Genomic DNA, 18,994 nt, shown 5'->3' on the forward strand with positions numbered 1-18,994 from the left:
AGTGGACTGAGCAGAGCCATTTCAATTACTCTTTCTAAGGAAATAATTGCACATTTATTAAAATAAGTTGCGACCCAACATATATGGCTATGCAACCCAAACTGGACCATGACCCATAGTTTAAGAAATGCTGCTCTAATGTAAAAAAAACAATAAAAAATACCATTCTAATTACTGTAATGCAAAATTACAGTAAAATACATTTACAAGTTGCAATTGTAATATTTTTTTTTGTTTGTTTTTTTTTTTTTTGTATTAGAGTAATTGAAATTTTGGGGGAAGTAATTGTAAAAATTGTAAATACATTTATAAAGCACAATTGTAAGTATACGTCATGGTAGTATTTATTGTACTAAATTTAAACTATGCAGATTTTAATTAAAAAAATCATGGTATCTAGACAGGATGAATTTCATAACTGTACAGTAATAAAACGTTTTTTTCACATTAACATAAAAAAAATTATTTTATCCTCCTGAGACCCCACGTCCACATGCGTGGACATTACGTTTTGGCTTCGCTATAGGCTATGCTTAAATTAATGTCATTTAAACCAACTGATCTCAGTTCAGGAGACTCTAGGCTGTCATTAAAGGGTTAAACTTTCAACGCAGTCATGTGACAAAACAACAAGGCGCCGATGTCAGCTGAGTTTGTCTGGGAAAAACGGCAACAAAACAAATCTGGTAAGAAACCTCATTAAGTTTTTATATTAAAACCTGTTTGAATCAAAAGAGTAGCGTCTCTTGTTTCATCCAATATATGCATTTTAAAAATGTCATTGATTTATTGCGAAATGGCACGCTGTAAAACACAGTGACGACGTTCGTGGATTATAGGCTTGTTTTCCTTAAAATATCCCATCACTGTGCGTGGATGCATCCAAAAGCTGGACAATTTTGCTTTTAGAGGCTGTATACAGAGTTGGGATGAAAATAAGGTGCATTTCGAACTGTTCTGAGATCAGTGCAGACAGACAGCACACTGGAAGTTAAGTCATTCCCTAATTAGGGAGCAAGGGATCATCCTACAGCTTTCCTATGCAGCCAAGTGCATTCACTCCTAACATGCAGTCAAAAGTTCAGTTTCAGGCAGCAGATGATGTTTGGACCACTCAACATGTTTGGCAGACATGGGACAATGGTAATCAGTACATAGATTCAGAATTTTACATGCAAAATTTTATTTTAACATGGTTGGCAGCAGTGTTGGGGGTAATGTGTTATAAGTAATGCACATTACGTAATCAGATTACTTTTTCGAGTAACTAGTCAAGTAACGCAAATTTTATTTTTATTTTAGACCATAATATCTGAGTCACTTTTTAAATGAGTAACGTGTTGCTTTTGTACAACTCTCCTTTCCCCGTATTGTGATAAATCAGGAGTAAAGTGTGCAAACTTCGGAGGAAACGTAGTGCATGATGGCATTGTAGTTCTAGAGAGTGGGAGGCTTACCAGAGATGCACAATGAAGTTGTAGTATGTGTGCACATGATGGGTATTGTAGTTCTAGAGAGTATGAGCCATGCTTATCAGCGATGGGCAGAGCACAACAAGTCTTCTTTTAGCCCACCCTGAGATTTATGTTTTAAAAACTGCAAAATATTGCTGGTAAAGGAATGTAAATCTGAAATCCAGTTGTACTCATCATTTGCAGTGGATGATTTTTTTGTGCACATGAGTTTACTTGAAACTTTGCCATTGCAAAAGTTTCAAGTAACTTTTTTTTGCCATGCCATGACAGTCACAACAAAAGTTAAGAAATGTGTCCTTCTCTAGGATCAGTTTGCATCCGAACTGCTCTGTGTTGTTAAAGCATTTAACATTCAACATTCGGTTGAGTGAAATGCGATTGATTCATGTGTAAATACATGCTGCATTAAAAAAAATCAGTAAATGCGTTTAGGCAGAGGGATTATATGACTAGCCTTCCACTGGCCACAGCATGATATACAGGGTGAAATACTCGCTCAGTTCACTGATTTATGCAGCCAGATTGCTCTGTGTTAGAGCTCCCTGTAACTATGAGAATGGGATGAGAAAAGCTGACTCTGGATCAGTGGCTGCGAGCAATGTACTACATGATTTGTGTACGCAGACAAAATGTCTTAAGTTCTTAAAATATTCAAAATGTTTGTTTTATAATAAACAAGTAATGTGATTTGTGAAACATACTGTTTTTATGACATTTTGGTAGCATTAAAAAGCGATTCCATTCAAGTTGTATCAACATGTGCATTTGCAGTAGGTTGTCCGCAGTACGCACTGTGGATCAACTGAAAACAAGCTTGCACTGAGATGACTTAAATGTGGAGTAAGCGATTCCTGAGAAAGACTGTTGATATTTGAACTCAACAGCCAAACAAATACACCCCTCCCTTCAGTGCTCCTTCAGAAGCTCCACCCCCCAAATTCATGCATGCTGGAATAGTGTGGTGTGGATCAGTCCAATCCACTTTGTTTATTTTCACATTTACAAAGCCAGGGCTGTGTACAAACACCAGATTTTTTTCAGCGCACACACAGAACGAGCAGCTAGCGGACCGTGATGAGATATTTGCGAAATTTGACAAAAAGTGTATTGGATTAAAATGACTCGTTCCACCTTTAAGTGAAAAATATTCATTTATTCATCAGACTTATTCCTTGAAACTGTTAGGTTGGCATTCCCCACTGAATTTTATCCTGACTTCTGAAAAACATCTCAAGTTGACTCTGGCATTGTCAGTGGGCACCGCGTTTAATGACATATATGATGCAGGTTCAAGTGCTGAACTTTGTTGCATTTGGTAAGACAATGGTTATTCTTCATTATTCATGTTGGCTGCCAAGTCGATGGAAAAACAAATCACGCATATTGAGTCTTTATTATACATATGACGTGAAGACCTACTGATTGTAGACTTTCTAAATATCTGTTTGTTTAGTATGTTGTTTTGACATGAATGTTGTACAGTAGCTAGCATGACCTGTAATTTCTCTTGTATGCAATGCATGGCTTATTTTTATGGAAAGCATAGCATAGCAGAAGAGAGAGTTGCGGTGAGAAAAAAGTAATGCAAATGTAACATAACGCTTTACTTCTATAAAAAGTGACTTTTTAATTAAGTTACTTTTTAAGGAGTAATGCAATATTCTAACGAGTTACTTTTAAAAGTAACTTTACCCAACACTGGATGGCAGTAATTGGATGATGCTTGCCATACTTTGAATCAGAATTATTTATGTTAATTTCTGAAGTAATGTCTATAATGTCTCAAAACATGAATAACCAACACTACTGGAAACATAATAAACAATTTCATAAATTCTTTCATTCATAATATATATATATATATATATATATATATAGAAACTATTGCATGTTTCATAGGGCTACTGGTTACAAATCAAAAAGGGAATGGAAAATGCACACAGCAGTCACGCTCGGGTCTCAGGAGGATATTTTATTATTATTATTAATTTTTGCATTATGGTAATGAGAATTTCTGTGGAAAATGTACTTTATTATCATGAAAATTAACACAACGCAAAAAATCTTGATGGCCTTAAAAATAGGCTTTTTATATATACAAGCAATAATACTGTATGACAGCAGTGAGAATTAGATATTTTTCATATTACAGTAATGACAATAAGATTTTTTTTTTTTTTTTTTTTCATTACAGTAATTGAGAGTTTTGGGGGAAATGCACTGAATTGTCATTTAAATTGTAAAATAAATTTGTAAATTACAATTATGTATACATCATGGTAGTTTTTGTTGTATTAAATTTAAACTATACTGATTTAATTTAGAAAATCATATTGATGAATAGATGAATTTTAAAACTGTACAGTAATGGACATAATTATTTTTCGCATCACATTTTCCTGTTCTTTTAATTGTTTTTACTTTTATTTATTTTGCATTATGTTAATGAAAATTTGGGTGGAAAATTGGTTTAATTGTCATAAAAATAATGCCACAATGCAAAAAATGTAATGCAATAACTTTTATTGAACCCAGAAAATTCCTTTAATGGCCCTAAAATAGGTTTCATTTTCTTTATACAAAATATAATTTCTTGAATCCACTTTTTACAGCTTGTACGATGATGTATCGATGCACATGCTGTTGAGAAATAAAGGCAGTGAGATGTAACAAGTCTGTTACAAACAGAACATAAACCATTTTTTCTGCTGTCATTGGATTCCCAGACGCAGCACATTTCCTTGTCAGCCTACTAACAATAGTCATGCTGTGTGTTTCTTTGAATGTTTGTGTCCCTGAAGTCCTTCCCTCAGCTACTATACGCAGTTCATCTAACAACTGCTACCTTAGGCGATGCTCACTGCTGCATCCTTTTTGTCCTGGTGTAACTCTGTTTTCCTGTTTTCAGGAAATCACATTGTATTTATCTCTGCCAAGACTTTAATGAAAGCTGACGCTGTTGAATATTTCATTTAAGGAGAGAAAAAAAATCACACTTACTTTCACCCCAAGGGAGCACTTAGACACACAAACTTCAAATCTTATAGCTAGCCAGACATTGCCTTCTAAAACTTAGGATGCTATAATTTTGATAGCCTCTGGCTAGGTTATTTACACAGCTGTGACAGTCTGGTGTCATATGTGCATGTCTGTGTGTGTGAAAACCATCAGTTTGTGAGATTCATTAATCTTTAAATAAATTTTCGAACTGGCAGAGCGGGGGAGATGAATTCAGAGTTTCTAAATTGCTCCAAAGTTGAATGAATATAACAATGCCAAAACAATATTTCATTCCCAGTTTCAAGTCACAGGATAGCATTATAAACCAAAACGACCACAAAATGGATTTAAACGCTGACTGATCATCTGTCTGTTTTCCTTTTCTTTTCCATTTCTTCTGACAGATTTCTAGTATATGGAGTAATTGTAGCATTATTTTACATTTTCTTCTTAACTCACAAACAGCTACAAATGTACCTGCCATCATTTAGTATAAGAAACCATTAAACCATTACTAGAGTACCATTAAAATACTTACATTATAATATTAATTTTTTTATTAAAAACATTGATTCATATTAAGTAATGTTACAATATACACCGCCAGGCCAAAAAAAAGGTTTACGGTGCACAATATTCGTGGCATTGTTTCGCCAACCTTATGCAACGTCACAACATTTATTTCCATCCAGAGTTGCATTCATTTTTGGCCGAGATCTTGTATTGATGATGGGAGAGTCAAACCACTCCATCAAGTCTTCTCCAGCACATCCCAAAGACTTTCAATGGGGTTAAGGTCAGGACTCTGTGGTGGCCAGTTCATGTGTGAAAATTATTCCTCATGCTCCCTGAACCACTCTTTCACAATTTGAGCCTGAGAATCTTGCCATTGTCGTCCTGGAATATGCCTGTGCCGTCTGGGAACCATTGATGAGATAACGTGGTCATTCAGTACATTCAAGTAGTCAGCTGACTTCATTTTATTGCCACATAACATTGCTGAGCCTAGACCTGGCCAACTGAAGCAACCCCAGATCATAACACTGCATCCAGAGGCTTGTACAGTGGGCACTATGCATGATGGGTGCATCACTTAATGCGCTTCCCTTCTTACACTGACACGCCCATCGCTTTGGAATAGGGTAAATCTGGACTCATCAGACTACATGACCTTTTTCCATTGCTCCACAGTCCAATCTTTATGCTCCCTCGCAAATTGAAGTAGTTTTTTCTGATTAGCCTCACTAACAAGTGGCATCCTTGTGGCCACACAGCTGTTTAGTCCCAATCCTGTAAGTTCTCTTACTTTCACTATTAAACATAGCTGTGAGTTCTACTGTCGTTTTTTTTTTTTATGATATGACTTCAAGCGTTTTAGTGATCTATTCAAGATTCACCACTATCCTTCCAGGTTTTAATAATGCATTGGACATTTCTTAACCCAATTCCAGTGATTTCAGCAATCTCCTTAGTTGTTTTCTTTGCTTGATGCAGGCCAATAATTTGCCCCTTCTGAAACACAGTGACATCTTTTCCACGAACACAGGAAACGTCTTCCGACATGGTTGTTTAAGAAATGAGAAGCTACACACTGCATCATTTAGGGTTAAAAGAATTGTTGCCAGCTGAAACATATTAATCACTGCAATAATGATCCAATCATAGTCTCTTAAGTATCTGCTTATTTAAATCCAATGTGCAACTTTTTTTTTTTTTTTTGGCCAGGCAGTGTAGTTTTCACTTTTATATTGTACTGGTTAATCTTGCAGTCAGGAATGATAAGATGTCTTTAAGTTTATTCTCCTGACAGACACTTTATAATTCACACTTTAGATTAAAAAATGCAGTGTGTTACATTTTCCCCTTTACAATTGCCCCCAGTCTCCCCTAAACATACATTCTTTCATATTCACATTTTTAAAATAAATTTATACATTTTTCATTCTTTGTTCATGAAGTGTTTACCCCTGGAGCCTTGTGATAAACTCTGATCTGCATCCTAAAATATGTCTGAGATGTTTTTACATAATATGTTTTTTCTGATTTATACTTAATTTTTTTGCATTGTTTACAACTATTCCTCTCTTTCTCACCATCTCTTTCTTGATGCTTCTGTCTCTCAGGTTATTTGAGACTCTTCAGTCTCTGTTCTGGTCGATATTCGGCCTCCTGAATCTGTATGTAACCAACGTAAAGGCTCGGCACGAGTTCACAGAATTTGTCGGTGCAACAATGTTCGGCACCTACAATGTCATCTCACTGGTGGTTCTGCTCAACATGCTCATCGCCATGATGAACAACTCTTACCAGCTCATTGCTGTGAGTACTGCACATCTCTGTAAACCTAAGGTCAGAAACATACTTAACACAAATATGTTAGGAATATTTCACCAAAAAATTTAAAAAATTTCATTATTTACGTATCCTAATGCTGCTCCCTCCTTTTATCAATTTCTGTCTTCCATGAAACACAAAAGGTGATTTTATTTAAGTCTTCACAGGGTTTATTTGCCATAATGCAAGTGAATAGTGACTGAAAAAAACACACCATAAAACCACAGTAAAAACATTTTATATGACTTTTGCACTACGTTCCAAGTCTACTGAAGCGATACAATTTGTGCGATGAACAGACCGGAATTTATCGTTTCTCAGATAAGTCGAAATCAAATAAGGTGGCTACGACGGTAACATAAAACCTCATTGGTTCATGTGACATGATTCCATGACATGTGGTCCAGTAGCATAGCCAGAAACTTTTGGGTGGGTGGGCCAAGAGAAATAAGGCTATCCATATTTACAAGTGTTCCTAATAATGTGCTCAGTGAGTGTATATGTGTAGCGTATTGCCGCTATAGCTTTATGTCTCCGCTATGACTTTTCTTCTCTGATCGTGTTACTGCGTCGCATCTCTATTCTTTTATTAAAATGGGGGAGAGATAGCACCGCTGCAATAACAGGGTGAGAGAGAAAAAGCAATAAGGAAAAATTTATTTTTTATTTTAGACTGATGGAGAAAATAAAGAGGCTGGAGTATAGAACAGATTTTTTCTTCCAAAGTAGCTTAATATTTTTCTTAGAAATTATGTCAACCAGCTTGACCAGCCACACCACTCCCTCTCTCCCGCAAACAGACACACGACTACGGCCACTTCACCACATACCCCCACCGCCCAACTCAGGCCAGAGCAACATCTGGCATGCCAACTCATCACCCCCACCAAATTCCTGGAGAGAATGTCAGCCACAGCCATCTGCACTCCTGGACTGTGGATCACCTAAAATTTGAATGGCTGAAGTGCCAGGTACCAACGGGTGATCCGTGCATTGGTATCCTTCATGCGGTGGAGCCACTGGAGTGGGGCGTGATCTGAACAGAGGGTGAAGGCCCACCCCAACAGGTAGTAGCAGAGAGTGAGGACAGCCCACTTGATCGCTAGACACTCCTTCTCCACGGTGCTGTACTTAGTTTCCCTCAGTGAGAGTTTATGACTAATGTACAGCACTGGTTGCTCCTCCACCTCCTACGAGAGCACTGCCACCAGCCCTATGTCAGATGCATCCATCTGCAAAATAAAGGGAGAGAAATTTGGAGCATGCAAGAGTGGTCCCCCACAAAGTGCAGATTTTATTTTTAGAAAAGCCTGTTGACACGGCTCCATCCACTGGACCGGATCGGGAGCCCCCTTTCTAGTAAGATCAGTCAGCAGACTGATGACGTCAGAGTAATTAGACAGAAACCTTCTGTAGAAGCCAACCAGCCCCTTTTAGGTCTTGGGCCTTGGGCAGTCCGCGATCACTGCAGTTTTGTTAACTTGGGGACTCACCTGCCCATGACCCAAGTGGAACCTCAGATACCGAACTTCCACCTGCCCAGTTGCACACTTCTTCGGTTTGACTGTCAGCCCTGCCCGTGGCAGTGACCTCAGGACAGCTGTCAGATGTTGCGTGTGCCGCGGCATATGCCGTATGTGGCCTGAGAACTTTATCCATGAAAGGCTGGAACGTTGCGGGGGCCCCGAACAAACTGAATGGAAGAGTACGGAAAAAGCAATTTTTTCTCAGGATATTGGAGTTAAGGGGATCTGCCAATAACCTTTCGTTAAATCCAGTGTCTAATAAAATTGAGTCGTGCCCAACCGATCGAGCAATTCATCAATCCATGTCATTGGGTACGCATAAAATTTGGACACCGCGTTCACTTTTCGATAGTCTACACAGAACCAGACCATCCCGTCACTCTTAGTTACCAGAACCACCAGGCTGGTCCAATCGCTGTGCGACTCTTCTATTACACACATATCAAGCATCGCATCTAATTCTTCCTTAATGACCTTTTTTGTGTTCAGGAAAGTAATAGGGGCGACTACGAACCACCACCCCCGGGGTGGTCTCGATGAGGTGCTCTATGAGGTTTGTGCGACCGGGGAGAGACGAGAACGCGTCCACGAATTCCGCTTGCAACCACATCTGGTGAGCTGCAACGGTGAGAGGTGGTCTCCAAACATGACCGGGGTGAATGAATTTGGTTTGAGAGTCACCTCTGGCCCTAGCTCCGCCCTCTCAGGGACTACCGTCATTAAGGCCACAGGGACAAGTCTCCCACCACGATTTTAGGAGATTGAGGTGGTAAACTTGACGTGCTCCACCCCTATCTGTTCGTTTAACCTCATAATCAAGATCTCTGACTCGCCATGTGACCTCAAAGGGCCCTTGCCACTTGGCGAGTAATTTAGAGCTTGAGGTGGGCAGTAATACAAGCACTTTATCTCCCAGTGCAAATTTCCATAGTCAAGTGCTTTCTGTCATACAGTCGGCTTTGACGTTCCTGAGCTTGGAGCAAATTCCCCTGTGTTAATTGACCCAAAATGTGGTGTTTTGCTCTAAGATCAAGAACATACTGAATTTCATTTTTGCTGTTTGAAGGCCCCTCCTCCCAAGCTTCCCATCTGATGTTGAGCACGCCACGTGGCCAACACCCATACAGCAGCTCGAATGGGGAAAACACTGTGGAGGCTTGAGAGACCTCTCGAACTGCAAATAACAGGGGTTTGAGCCATTTATCCCAATTTCTAGCATCCTCGTGTACGAACTTACAAATCATATTTTTCAGGGTTTTATTAAATCGTTCCACCAAAAAAAAAAAATCGTTTGTGGGTGGTAAACACTTGTGCGAATCGAGATTATTAATACCTAATAATTCATATAGCTCGCGTAGTGTTCGTGACATAAATGTAGTGACTTGATCAGTGAGGATTTCTTTTGGAATCCTCACTTGGGAGATAATTCTGAAGAGTGCCCCGCAACACTATGTGCTGAGATGTTGCGCAGGGGCGCTGCTTCCGGATATCGTGTTGCATAGTCCACCAGAACTAATGCAAAGCGATGTCAGCGTGCGGTCCACTCTAATGGCCTTATGAGGTTCGTACCAATTCTTTCAAAGGGTACCTTGATTAACGGTAGAGGGTGCAATGGTGCTTTTGGGGTGGCCGGTGAATCCACCAACTGACATTCGTGGCGTGACGCACACCACCTGCGAGCGTCCCCGTGAATGCCTGGCCAAAAAAACCAGGCCATTATTCGGTTAAGTGTTCTTTCTTGTCCTAAATGGCTGGCCATTGGATTATGGTGAGCCGCCTGGAACAGAGCTTCCTGACGGCTTTTCGGGACTAATAACTGGGTTGTATTTTCTTTTGTTTGAGAGTTCTGCATCACTCGATACAACCTATCTTTGATAATTGAAAAATATGGGTATTTGAGTGTGATGTTAGACTGGAGCTGTTGACCATCGATTATTCTCACTTGGTCAAATGTGTGTTTGAGGGACTCATGACATGACTGCTCTAAAGAGAAACCCCTTCAGGGAACTCCTTTTGATGCAGAGCAGACGTAGATGGCCCTGGCACCGCCTCCCCAGCCATAGCATTGCACGTCACACACCGAGGCATTATTTCACAGAACCCATCCGCACATATTTCCCTTAACAAATTCTTGATATTAGGCCCATTCATCCCAAAAATTAGCTCCATGACTGTGGAGCGTCAGGAATCCAGACCAGCAGACCAACCTCCATTATGGGGCAATGGTCCTGGAAATGACCTGGATTCCCGCAGCTCCAACAGACCGGCCCAAGCCCCCCTCCTACACCCATTGGACCAGACTCGCCAACCTAGGAGAGATAGCGGAGAGAGGCATAGTTAGCAGGGGAGGGGAAACCTGGGCAAAGGACCGCCCAGCCTCCTGGGGGCAGGAACAGTAAGCTGGATCGCTTCCTCCAGTGGCGCTGGACAATGGCACTGGACCCACTCGGCCATCCCATGGGGCAGCTGGGCGATGAACTGCTCAATTACCACCTTGTCCACGATGTCCTGGGTGCCGCTGGGTTCCCTCGCCAGCAACCCTTTCTGGCAGGCGTCCTGGAGCTGCTGTGCGAAGGCAAACGTGCGGCCGTGTTTGCCCAGCTTCAGGGTGCGGAAGTGCTGTCGGCTCTATTGGGGGTTCCGGCCAACCCGCTGCAGAATGGCACATTTCAAGTCAGCATAGACGAGGAGGTTGGCTGCAGGGAGCTGTTGGACCACAAGCTGCGCTTCCCTGGAGAGTAATGGCAACAGTCGGGCTGCCCACTGGTCAGGTGGCCATTCCCACACCTTGGCCGTCTTCTCGAAGAGATCAAGGTAGGCTTCTGGATCATCAGCTGGCCCCATTTTCACAAGGGTGACTGGCTTGACAGTCGAGGTGGGCTCCGGAGCCGCCGCAGCAAACCCCTCGTGTCTGATCAGGCTCCGGAAACGCCTGTCAGTTCTCCACTTGGGCCTGGAGCAGGAGTTGAAAATGCTGAAAATGCTCTTATTATTCTTTTATCTTAGAAAATATAGTGGATGGAGTTAGGGTCATAGGGGTTTTGAGAGCATTTTAACATTCAAAGTTATTTAATCCAGCATCATATGTCAACTGGATCTAGTTTTGATGAACAGGTAAGAAGTTATTTAAATATATGATGAATACAATTCATAGCGATCAATTTACATATACTGTATGACATTTGTTACAAATATTTTATTAGACTGGGAAAATAAAGTGGTTGGAGCCACTGCATGATATGGGATATTGCTTTGGGTGTTTACAGTGTAAATATGTTTATTATAATGAGAGTGCTGACATTATTCCACCCGACAGCCTCTGAAGATAGCAGTTTGTGGTTAAACCAATACAAGAACAACATGAGATGTAATGAGGTTTGATGTTATTGTTAATGTTAACGTAGCTGCCATATTTGATTTTGCACTTTATCAGTTATTTGATTTGAATAATGACATACATTTCATTCTGTTCATCACACAAAGTGATCGTATTGCTTCAGAAGTAAATATGACAATAGTGGCACAGAAATGACTGTACATACTTCACCTTTAACATGTTTTGCATTACTAAAACTAAAGGGGCCAGTAGAGTTACCTTTAAATGTCTTTGCCATTAAACTGGAAATGTTATTATTCAGGTAGGTAGCTCTAAGCATATTGACAGTTGTGAAGTGTGTGCTTTTGTATTTAATAGACATTGGATTGATGCCTTTTTCACGCATCGATAATAAAACAATTCCTGATGATTATCAATATATATCAGTATTTTATTTTTTTTAAGATATAAAGAGGGCTGCTCGTCTTTGTCTCTTCAAACATATTTCTCAACACAACTTTTGTAAAGTGTAAACGGAAATGTAAATTAAAAGGGGTCGCACACCGGACACATCTGGCGAACAACATGGTGCATTCTAAAATTTAAAACAGTTATTTTCTACGAAGGTCCGCACACACCACGGCTGCTGCTTGCCGTCTCCAGAGGCTTCTCAAAATTCTGCAGCGCCACGGAGCTCAAATCGCATAGTTTTCCATTAAATTCAACCCAAAGGACAAAGATTATTTACTTTAGTCCCTGGATGATATATTGTGTATATGTATCTTTCAAAAAGCCTACACAATGTTTTTTCAGTTACAAGTATTTCATTTTGTAGTTTGACAGCTTGAATGAAACCTCTTCAAGGCTACATACAGACGACTTGCTTAATAATTTCTAATCGTTCAGTTTGCGCAGTTACACCAATTCCATACACTTACCTGCAAACTCATCAACGTTACTTTGTTAATTCTTGAATAAATTCAAAAATGTAAAAAAAAAAAAATATAATGTTTGTGTATGGTGACTATATCCACAACTTAGTTTGGACCGTACCTTGTCCTACCCACAATCGGCTTCAGTAAATGTTACATCCCAATGCTATTACACCAGTTTACATTAAAAGGAAGGCCAGATGACAGTGAATTGGAACGCACACAAATTAGGCTTCTAATTTCAATGTCGGCTAAGGTTAATATATCGATGCCTCAACATGAATTGAAAAAATAATGTGCTGCTCAATAATCGATATATCGACATTTTATGATGTGCCTAGTATTTACTGAACTGTTGCTTCGCCATGACAGTAGTTGACCTGAAATAGAAAATCGTAGAAAAAGACATCCACGCTAATCCCTGTAATAGCACCCCTTGTGGCAACCCTAAGAATGCAACTGGTGCTTTTCTTCTTTTCTCTGTGTTTTCTCAACATGTCACTGTGCCTTAGGACCATGCTGATATCGAGTGGAAGTTTGCTCGGACGAAGCTGTGGATGAGTTACTTTGAAGAGGGAGGGACACTCCCCCCACCATTCAACGTCATCCCCAGTCCAAAATCATTCTGGTACCTTTGTCGATGGGTACATGAGCGGCTCTGCAGGTCAGAGGCTGCTCCGCCTGAAGACCCCCACAAACACGAGAATCTGAAAGAGTTTACGGTAAAAAGCATCAATTTAAACATCCTCACGGCGGTTCCTTCGTAATTTGATCAAGTGGTTCTGGTTTAAATTACACTTTAAAAACCATTACATTGACTAACAGCACAGTCACACACATATTCCACCACACAGAATGCTTTAACAGCTCATTTATATTTTGATTGTTTTTGAACTATTGGGTTTTTGACTTTTGATGGTGGGATACAGTAATTGTATTTAGACTTCTACAACATATACCTTCTGGTATTTTTTAGTAGGAAAAGGAATATAAAAATCATTGACATTAACAAAAAGCAGAAAGCATAAAAATCTAGCATGACTTTCAAAACAACAAAACTCATATTCATATTCATGAACTGTCAGGTTCACCTCAGAGGTGCCTTAATTAGACAATGGGGACCAAATTCTGAAACCACAATAAAGATTAATCAAGACAATCATAGGTTACACAACTGGATGGTCAAGTAAGACCTAATTAATATTCAAGAGATGAGTGCTGTTATGTCACAACAAGCCTCCTCCCCCCACTTCAAAATTTGTTCCAGAGCCACTGTCTTCATTTAAAGTGGCCTGAGTGATTTCATTTTAATTGAATCAGTGAAGTGGAATTTCATATCAATTAATTAAACTTCTATGCAGAAAGATTTCTTTGTGCAACAAGTTTCTAATTCTCCTTTGATGATGTAATGAGGTGTAAGTTGCCCCAAGTCAAGTCTCTCCCGTTGCCATGCTAGTCCCCTAATTCCCCCCCCCACCTCCCCACACACACACACACACATACACACATACACACTTGTTACAAATCTATCTCTCAACACTGACTGTAATAAACTACAGTAATACTGATGTACATGTACGCACACTCTCTCTCTCTCTCTTTTCACACACACACAGACACTCAAAACTCTCCCACATGTTTGCAGGCAATGCTGTGTTGGGATCAAACCTTGATTGTTATATAAAACTGCCTACATGTAGCACTAAGAGCAGAGCAGCTATCCAGCAAAATCGAATAAAAATACAAAAGGTCTCTCAGCTCATACTGCAATATCAGGAAAATAAAAACCAATATATCGCAATCACTTTATCCATTAACAATGTTGTAGGATCATATAAGCCCCAGTGCAAAAAACACTTAATGAGCCCTTACCACACCCCCACCCTCCCACAGCCTACAAGGATAAACTTAAAACACATAAGAATGTACAGTAGCATTAACATTTTTGTTTACTTAAAATCAAACAAAAAGGGATAGGATTATTTCATTATCAGTAACATTTACCAATAAGATTATATATGTTTACAATAGTTAACTACATTAGTTAACATGAACTAACAATGAACAACACTTTTTTAGCACTTATTAAAGGAATATTTCACCCTAAAATTCTGTCATCATTTACTCAACCTCCTGCCATCCCAGATGTGTATGACTTTCTTCTGCTGAACACAAACAAAGATTTTTAGAAGAATATCTCAGCTGTGTTTGTCCATACAATGCAAGTGAATGGCGGCCAGAACTTTGAAGGTCCAAAAAGCATATAAAGACAACATAAAATGTATCTATACAACTCCTGTGGTTAAATCAATATCTTCAGAAGCGATATGATAGGTGTGAGTGAGAAACAAATCCATATTTAAGTCTTTTTTTACCATTAATATCCACTTTCACTTTCACATTCTCTTTTGTTTTCGGCCATTCACAATCTTTGTGCATATCACCACCTACTGGGCAGGAAGGAGAATTTTTATTAAAAAAGGACATAAATATTGATCTGTTTCTCACCCACACCTATCATATTCCTTATTGAGATATGGATTTAACAACTGGAGTTGTATGGATACATTTTATGTTGCCTTTATATGCTTTTTGGACCTTCAAATTCTGGCCACCATTCCCTTGCATTGTGAGGACCTACAGAGCTGAGATATTCTTCTCAAAATCTTCAGCAGAAGAAAGTCATACACATCTGGGATAGCATGAGGGTGAGTAAATGATCCCTATCCCTTTAATGTAAGTCAATGCTAATTTTGCATTGTATAGGTTAACATTAGTTAATGCATTATAAACTAACATGAACTAACCATGAACAATTGTAAATTTACTAGTTAACTTTAACCAAGATTAATAAATGTTGTTAAATGTTGGTTCATAATACCTAATGCATTTACTAATGTTAACTAATAGAACCTTTACTGTAAATTGCTATTGTTATTTGAAATCAGTCATTTTGATACTTTGAGTTTTAAAGTAATAGAGAATTATATAATATATAATAATTATAGTATAAAATGTATATATAATTTACATTTAGTCATTTAGCAGATGCTTTTATCCAAGGCAACATACAAATGAGGAACATAACAAGAAATTTGTCATACAAAAGGCAACAATCTCTGCAGTTTCAATTTGCCAAGTTACAAGAGTAGCTAGAGCATATCGCAGAAGAAAGAGAAAGAGACAGACCAAGAAAAGGATTATTTTTTATTCCATTATACTAGGACTTTAGGAGTTTTAGGATAGTCACCACCGTGGATGAGATGCATACTCCATCTAAAACTTTTTTTAAGTAGCATTTTGCAAAAAAGATTATGATTATCACATGGAACATTTGTACTGTTAAAAATTAATTTGTCACAATGCTGGACCTTTTAAATTAACTCTTTTTGCCTGGTTAAATCTATAGGTGATTAAAAATAGAGATAAAATTAAGCGTAAGGGTGGTCAGTTGCAGCACCTGCACCTTACCTAATACGTTCATATACTGTGAGGCACAAATCTTGCAAAGCATTTAAAAATCATATGATAGTTTAACTGAATGATATATGATATTCAAATTGTGGTGTGCTCTTGCTTTGTGCTGCACAGGAAGTATAGTTTATTTCCAAATTTGCATTGAAATTTCATTTGATTTGATTGAGTCACTCACTGTTGATGTGATGGGAATATTATGTTAACAGAAACCCAAGTGTGCCCTCATTTCCATGAAATTAGTTATTTATTCTATTATCAGAGGTTTTGAGTGATAAAAATATAAGAGAGCAATATGTCTTACTCATGTGGCCAAGTTATCAGATTTCTTTGTTTTATGAATGTATGAAGATATCTGCCTCTGCTCAGTATATACAGTGGCCCCTAATTGAATAGAAGTAATGTTTAAAATAATAATAATAAAAATAAAAAATTTTTAATGTAGTTGCAAAAACGCCTTAAACATTATAGTTACTAATCATTATCTAATGAAATTTACATTCAGACTTTTTTAAGTGTGGCTTAAGTGTCTAAATACTGTACACCACTTAATGTATTCCAAACTCTCCTACTGTATGCTAAAAGTATGTTAACTCAAGTTAAACTGGACTGAAGAGGCCAACATAAAGTATGTGTTCTAGTATTGTACTACTAATCACTCCAAAAAGAGATTGGAACTGGAAATATCAACATAATGGAATTTAAAGGGATAATTAACAAATAAATAAATAAATGTGGCATTTATTCAATTAGTTAATGAGATCAGTTATTCTGCATAATTACACAATGAATATTTGTTTCTTCTTTCAGGAAAAACATGCTGACAGGCTGATACAGAATCAGCATTATCAGGTATGCCAGCAGAATAAGGGCTACAATCACACACACATGCGAGAATACAAACAATGTGCATGTAATTGCATTACATCGCTTTGCCTCTGGTTTTGTTTTCCTGATCTGTCTGTCTTTGCACTGTCACAGCAAAGATCCAGATGCATTTTTCTAGAGAAACAAGATTAGGGATTACTGTTTGCTATCTCTCTCTTCTTCTCTTTCACCCCTCAGGAGGTGATTCGTAGTCTAGTGAAGAGGTACGTGGCATCCATGATCCGCAGTGCTAAGACCAACGAAGGGCTGACGGAGGAGAACTTTAAGGTACTTCTGAAATAGACTGTACCCATGTATCATGCAAATAATCACTTGTATAAGGGTTAGGGTTACTTTTCAAAAAGTATTGGTGACTAGGTGTTTCATTTTCATTATCTGCATTCACAATAATTGTTACTTTACCAAATTGCTATAAATATATTGGTGATTTTCATGAAACCTGTCTAGAAAATGTCCTGGTCATAATCCCAAATTAATACAAAACAATATGAAATCATATTTTGCATAATGAAAATGAACCCTACATTTACGACCATATTTAACCCCCAAATTCTAGTTTTACTTTTACTATTTTCATAGTTTTAAATTATGACTCTCATCACCATAACAGGCATTTTTTACTGTATTAAAAAGATGATAAATAAAGATGCCTTGGTACAATTTTTTATTTTGATTTAATTTATTAAAATCATCAAAGTACTTCCACAATGTCTAAATACTTTACAAGTCAAAAAGATTATAATTTTTTTTCACAACTGGGGGGTAAAATATGCATAACTGTCATGAAAATAATGTTGCAATGTGAAAAATCTTAATGGCCCTAAATATAAGCTTCGTTTTCTATGTAAAAAATATAATTCCTTATTTGTTTCTTTTGATTCTGGAGTAAAATAGGACCAAGACATTTTCTCAACAGGTTTCGTGACAATAACCTATATACATACACAAGCACAGTCATTTGTAGCTTTGAAATACCTAAATAAGTTCAAAACATGTTGATATTTTGTTTAAAGTGGCTTTATATTTGATTAGAAGAATTTATTTAAACCTCAAAATAGTGCAAAAAATGTCATTTGTAAATAAACCCATATTTCTGTCCATAAAATATAGCATATTTACATATAGCATATTTATCATTTAAATATAACAGATGTAGTCCATTAAGTCCAATAAGCATTTTAAGACCCTTATATTAGTAACTTGTGGTTAGTGGTTGACCAATAGTTCTTTTAGTGAATACTTCTGATACCTAGTGGGCAGGGGAAATAATATGCATGTTAGCAAAAACAGTAAATAATGTAGGGTACAATGGGGCTTTCTCCCAAAACACTAAACAGCAGCCAAAACTACCACAGTACTTTCCTTAACACCTGTTTGTCACTATACTCTGCAGAATATTCTTGATTTATGAGATTACGGCGTGCAATGTCTAAATTTCGATGCTGATGTAATTTGATCTAATATGTAATCATTTTTAAAATGTTGCAAATTTATGTAGCTAATGAGAATCCCTGAAATTATCACATTTATGTTCAGACAACATACTTATTTATCACTTGCAGTTTTGTTTAAGGTGATTAAATCAATATAATTTTTAATAACTTTCAGAGTGGGGTCACATTGACTGATCCTATTACAATGAAGATGTTATGAAACGCCAAGTGTGAAATTAACAGGAAATGGATCATCCTTTTCTGAAGTGTTTATTTTGAATAAGTATTATCTTAATTTGTTACTCAAACAAGCATCTTGCTGTCTCAAAAGTATTTGCCTAAGTTGACAAATTTTTCCCTATAACTATTGTCCCTATATTAAGATGGTATTAAGTAAGATGATAAATTTGCTGAATTTAATTAATTTTCATAGTATTTACTCAAAAAAAAAAACAAACAAAACAAAAAAACTGAAAATGTGAATTATCTATTGACAATTATGTCAGTCTGAAGATTTTGGACCAGAAAGACCTGTTAATGAACCAGGTCTTTTGTAAATAAAAAATATATATATATATATATATATATATATATATATATATATATATATATATAT

At 37.7% G+C, this 18,994-nt stretch overlaps 1 protein-coding gene across 2 annotated transcripts in view; it reads left to right on the forward strand.

Annotated features, from left to right (window-relative positions):
* Window positions 1-18,994, forward strand: part of trpc5a (transient receptor potential cation channel, subfamily C, member 5a) — a 97,336-nt gene that overhangs the window by 70,992 nt on the left and 7,350 nt on the right. For both annotated transcript variants that reach the window (XM_051701987.1, XM_051701986.1), the window contains exons 7-10: window positions 6,599-6,794; window positions 13,096-13,305; window positions 16,868-16,909; window positions 17,123-17,212. In XM_051701987.1, the coding sequence (XP_051557947.1) occupies window positions 6,599-6,794; window positions 13,096-13,305; window positions 16,868-16,909; window positions 17,123-17,212 (538 nt within the window). The remainder of the gene's footprint in view (window positions 1-6,598; window positions 6,795-13,095; window positions 13,306-16,867; window positions 16,910-17,122; window positions 17,213-18,994) is intronic.

Source organism: Myxocyprinus asiaticus, chromosome 7 (assembly GCF_019703515.2).
Source record: "Myxocyprinus asiaticus isolate MX2 ecotype Aquarium Trade chromosome 7, UBuf_Myxa_2, whole genome shotgun sequence".
NCBI lineage: Eukaryota > Metazoa > Chordata > Actinopteri > Cypriniformes > Catostomidae > Myxocyprinus > Myxocyprinus asiaticus.